This window comes from Aedes albopictus, chromosome 3, assembly GCF_035046485.1.
Source record: "Aedes albopictus strain Foshan chromosome 3, AalbF5, whole genome shotgun sequence".
NCBI classification, from domain to species: Eukaryota; Metazoa; Arthropoda; class Insecta; order Diptera; family Culicidae; genus Aedes; species Aedes albopictus.
Window position 1 is genome coordinate 202,324,398 of NC_085138.1, and position 4,863 is coordinate 202,329,260.

Sequence of the window (4,863 nt, forward strand, 5' to 3'; positions counted from 1 at the left end):
TGAAAAATATAAAACTGGCTAAAACAGCGTTAGGTTTTGTATTGGAGGGTACACTAGTTCGTAATAGGACTGACTTGCGATTACATTTCATTATGGGACAATCTGACTTGATGTTGTTTTTCAATTTTACTGAACAAACTATATATTTTTTTTCACGCAGCTGAAAGATCATCCGAAGAAAGATCGAAAACGGCCATTAACTGATTTTTGCCCAAAATTCAGATGGGACTGACTTGCGATTCACGGCAGTGTAGCTGCTGCCTTGGCTGCTGCTGTTTCTGGGGGTGGTGATGCCACCCGCCACCCCATGCAGCAACGGCAGCAGCAGTGCTGCTGATAAAACAAAACAAAAAGCCGTTCGTTGGATTACTAATCGGTAATAAATCAATAACTTTTTCCACAAGCATCCAATTGTTTTGCGGTCTTCGAAGGAAAGTTTCATAAATGATTTTTCTACAAGAAGCGTTGATTGATTTGAATTAAGGAGACAAGGGGCGACCTCTTGGATTTTTTGTTTGAAAGTGTAACTTTTCCCATAGTAAATCCTATGTAAACTTTGAATCGCTTGCGCTAAATTATAGTTTCAACGATTGCGCGGAAATTTTGTACAGTTCATATGGGACCTAAATGGGATCGAAAAAGTCGACTGGAGCGAGGATTTATTTTTTCCATACAAGCGTGTCCCATACTACTATTGAGTCCTTTGCGTATTGTAGGGGGGGGGGGGGATGTCGGAGTGTTTGGACGGTTCTGGAGTAGAGGGTTCACTTTGGTGAGTTGATGCCGTTTGATAGGCGAACTCCAGGATGTAACAATAAGCAATACATGAAAGATTGCACATGAACTACGACTAAAAAAACAATGTTGCAACATTCTTTTTGCTTACTGGTTTTAGAGACATTGCCCATCAATACTGGAACAGAAACTGACATAACAGAATAAAGTAAAATCTGTCTTTGGATTCACACAAATCTATTTTTTTATTTAGATGTTTTAATACCATTGTTTGCGGTACATATCAAATTATAATACTTGGCACATGAGAAAGTTACAAACGGTTCACAATATTGCTAAACGGCAATTCCGTTCATCCGTTTGTTAATTTCGGAATTATGCAGTGTCAAAGAGAGGTCCTCAACGGTTAAATCTTCGGGTGGTAGATTTGTTATTAGAACTATGGTTTCTGAAAATAGGCAAAGGTTTCCATTATGAAACGTATTTATTGAGATGCTCACTTGTTACCGGTGTGATTTTCATTCATCGTAGCAACTTCGCCGTTTTCAGCAACCTCGGCACGTTCGGCAACTTCGGCATTTTCAGTAGTTTCCTCGACCATCGATAGTCCGTCTGGCTGGCTGTTGGAGTCTGTCGTGGTTGTTTCAGTGGTTCCCACATTGGTGATCTGACTTTTTCCACTTCGATCGGAAGCAAAACTATTTCTTTTGGATAGATAATTGTTGTCGTTTTCCTTCAACCAGCTCCGGTATTCCGAAGGAGCCGTTTTCGGTCTTAGCTCTCTTTTGCTGAATCGTGAACTCTGGAATGAAATGAGGAGTAGTCTTTTTTTGGCTTTATTAAAAAGGCTTTCAGCCAGACGCAGGTTCACCTCTCAGAGGAGTAGTTGTTTACAGTGTACAAATATAAACTAATCCAAAAGAGGAACACAATTGTCTGTGGTTGTAAGCTTGCAATTTTGCAGGTGTTATGACGTGCGATGGCGTATATGTCCAAGAACTTTGAGAATATTTCCTTTAAGAATGGATTCTGGACCGACCAGGAATTGAACCCATCACCCTCAGCATGGTCTCGCTAAATACCCGCGCGTTTATGGATCCGGATCATATACCCGAAAAGTTAAATCGTTTTGGTCGAAAGTTGCAGACCGAGACAAGCGGTAATAAACCCTGAAGTCAGTTGACTAGGGCTTACAAATCCATAAAAATTCTTAAAAACTTCATATGAACGAAAGTCTACATGGGGAGAAGTATAGATGATCAAAATTGAGTTTACGTACACTACCCGTCATAAGTATAGACTCGCAAAAATTATTGCAACAATATTGCATCAGCCTGACTCACCTCGATATCTCTAAAACCAGAACACCTACAAAAATTGCCGTCTTCAGAAAAGTTGTTGCTTTTGGGCTCCTGAATAACTTTGTTGAAGACAGCATCTTTGTATGTCCTCAGGTTTTGGAGATATCGAGGTGAGTCAGGGTGATGCAATATAGTTGCAATACTTTTTGTGAGTCTATACTAATGACGGGTAGTGTATGTAGGGTAGTTATGGGCATCGCCTTACTGCACGCTGGTGAGTTTTTCACTTGTCCCAAGTATTGCCCAGCCTGTTTATGGTTATTTTTATAATCTTTGTAAGAAGCAGATACCAATTCATTAACAAATTGTTGATGGTTCACATCCATTTCTATTGTAATTATGAATTTAAAATTTGTCTGTTTGTCTGTGTTGGAATCATACTAATATAAAAAAAATGGTTCATGAATTTTTCAGTAGTTCTGTTAATGGATTGTATTGTACAGACGTATCACTTGGAACAAATTGCGATAAAAATCATCGTTACGAAATCATAATCGCCCAATGCTAACCACGCTGTGTTACGCAAACCACTCAGTAGGTGGCGGTAGTGAGCAAACGTCAAACAGAAGCGAAAACTATGCGAGCCCCGTGACCGAGAGATTTGCGAACTACAAAATATTTGAACTGACCGTTAAAAAGGGTAACGATGGAAAGTGAGTAGAGTGAGACGTCTGTTTGTCTGTGGTACAGAGATACATTACAACTTTCGAAAATGATTAAAAAAGGTTAACAATCCAGGTTAAAGTTAAGTGTGTTGATTCTTACTAGTATTATAGATTGCTATTGAGATTTTAATATTTATACGGGTGTTTGACTCTAATTGACACCTGAAGCTTACCTTTCGGCGGATTCCGGTGCACGGGCGATGACTTTGGAACAGTTTTGAACTTTGCTCTAGCATAACGCGATGAAAGTTTATCCTATTGGTGAGGAATTGTTTGTTGGAAATAATTGTTTTCACTAGCCAATTGACTCCAAGCATCAGACCGTCATATTCATCTGACTCATCCTCCCAGTTACCGCATGCTTCCAGCATGCAGGGATTTCTAAATTTATTGGCTAGGAACTCAACGTCTAGGTATTCACATATATCTATGCAATCCACAGAACCTGGCAAATCCTGCTTATTGGCAATGATGAGAAAAGGTTTGCCTATGAGGAAGTCATGTGCCATCAGGTTTTTGAATATTTTGTAAGACTGGCATATGTTGTTGATACTGGAAGCATCTATCACGAAAATAACGCCATACATCTGAAACAACATTTCTTTAGAGAAGTGAAAAATACTGACGCAATCAACGTACATCTAAAAAGTAATATTTCCAAAGGTCTCGGAACTCCGGTGCTCCTCCAATTTCCGTCAACTGGACTTTAGCATCAGCTAGAACAATAGAAATGAGTTAGGTTTATTAGCTCTTGAAACTTTCTTCAGCATACCAATATTTGCATTGTACACCCGACATCCTTTAGTTTGCAAAAACTCATCACGCTTATTTCCACATATTTTATAGGCTAGTTCCGTTTTTCCTGTATTGTCTAGTCCTATCAATAGCAGTCCTAATGTTTCACTGAAATTTTTATATTTGTTAGTTTTCAATGCATTCATTCGATTTTGTCAGCACTAACTCGTTTGGTTGAGAACAAGAACAGCAGCGTTGAATCAAGTTTCCCATTGGATAAAGCAATTTCGTTTATATATTATAGGTGCGACACGAGATGAAAGTAATGTTAATCAACTTTGTTGATTTATAACTGGACGTTAATCTTGTTAGCACTCTATTACAATATTGTAATTGAATATTACACAATTTATTTTGTTTATTCATAGCATAGTAACCGTTACCAGTGGCGGTTGCCAAGGCAACCAAGCATAGTAATACAATAAACAATGTGCAACACGTGGCAGTTACTCTGACTTTTTGCATATACCAACGCCAGATGGAATAGGATTAGGGTGCCGGCACCAGTTTTGGCCAGCCTAAGGAAAATCATTTCTATAAAAATAATAATCCTATGAAAGCTACCAATGTGTTAAATGAAAGATTTCAATCTATTGGCCACCTTAGTGACATTTCCCTTTCAAACTTTCAAATTTTCACCACATAACCTGTGCTTTTAATCGCCAATACTTTATAAGAAAACTACCGAAATCAAGACAAGATTTTTGCATTAAAAGTGAGACTGTTCAAAATAGAAGCACTGCGTCAGTTTTGGCCATATTCTCAACTTTTTGGGTGGTGATATTATTGGAAGCACACTGGCCAAAATAGACATGTGGGGATGTCCATTTATTACGTAAGGGAATTTTCACGATTTTACGACACCACTTGTAAGATTTTTTTTGTATTTATGAGAGCCAAAATATTTTTGTATGGCGTGTAAGAATTCTCAGTCATATCGCTCCTCCCCCCAAAAAAACTCTTACGGAATTAATAGACAGCCCCTAAGAGCAATTTTATTTAAGGAAAAATATTTTTTCTTGCATTTTTCAATCAAATTCTTTGGTTTAATCATCATAGTATATCAGGATTTCGCAGTAAAAAAATTTTTTTTTGCTAGTTTCGATTGTAACAGATTGAATAACGCACTAGGGCCAAACCACTCGACTGTCTGAAACTGACGCTTCTACCCTATTTGTTTTTGTTATGTTTGTTTAATTTCCAATACAGAATTAGAATATAGCAGAACTGGTCTGAGGAACGTTGTTTGATTTTCATGCTCCCCGTGGTAAAGAAGATTTTATATTATTTTTCAGATAGTTGAAGTT

The 4,863-nt window shown here is 38.0% G+C and overlaps 1 protein-coding gene across 1 annotated transcript; it reads right to left on the bottom strand.

Moving 5' to 3' along the window:
- Window positions 1–756: 756 nt before the first annotated feature.
- On the bottom strand, window positions 757–4,145 carry LOC109416185 (ADP-ribosylation factor-like protein 13B). The gene is made up of 6 exons (XM_029863282.2): window positions 3,723–4,145; window positions 3,534–3,664; window positions 3,401–3,477; window positions 2,935–3,348; window positions 1,243–1,537; window positions 757–1,183 (listed from the first exon to the last, which is right to left on the bottom strand). The coding sequence occupies exons 1-6, from the start codon at window positions 3,767–3,769 to the stop codon at window positions 1,071–1,073; spliced, it is 1,077 nt and encodes a 358-aa protein (XP_029719142.2). The 5' UTR covers window positions 3,770–4,145; the 3' UTR covers window positions 757–1,070.
- Window positions 4,146–4,863: the final 718 nt, after the last annotated feature.

Bases quoted from the DNA above. Each gene is read 5' to 3' on its own strand.
- LOC109416185 (XM_029863282.2), bottom strand. From the start codon at position 3,769: ATGGGAAACTTGATTCAACGCTGCTGTTCTTGTTCTCAACCAAACGA. The intron at 3,665-3,722 runs GTTAGTGCTGAC...TAAAAATTTCAG, and splicing joins TCTTGTTCTCAACCAAACGA to TGAAACATTAGGACTGCTAT. The intron at 3,349-3,400 runs GTACGTTGATTG...ATGTTGTTTCAG, and splicing joins GGAAATATTACTTTTTAGAT to ATGTATGGCGTTATTTTCGT.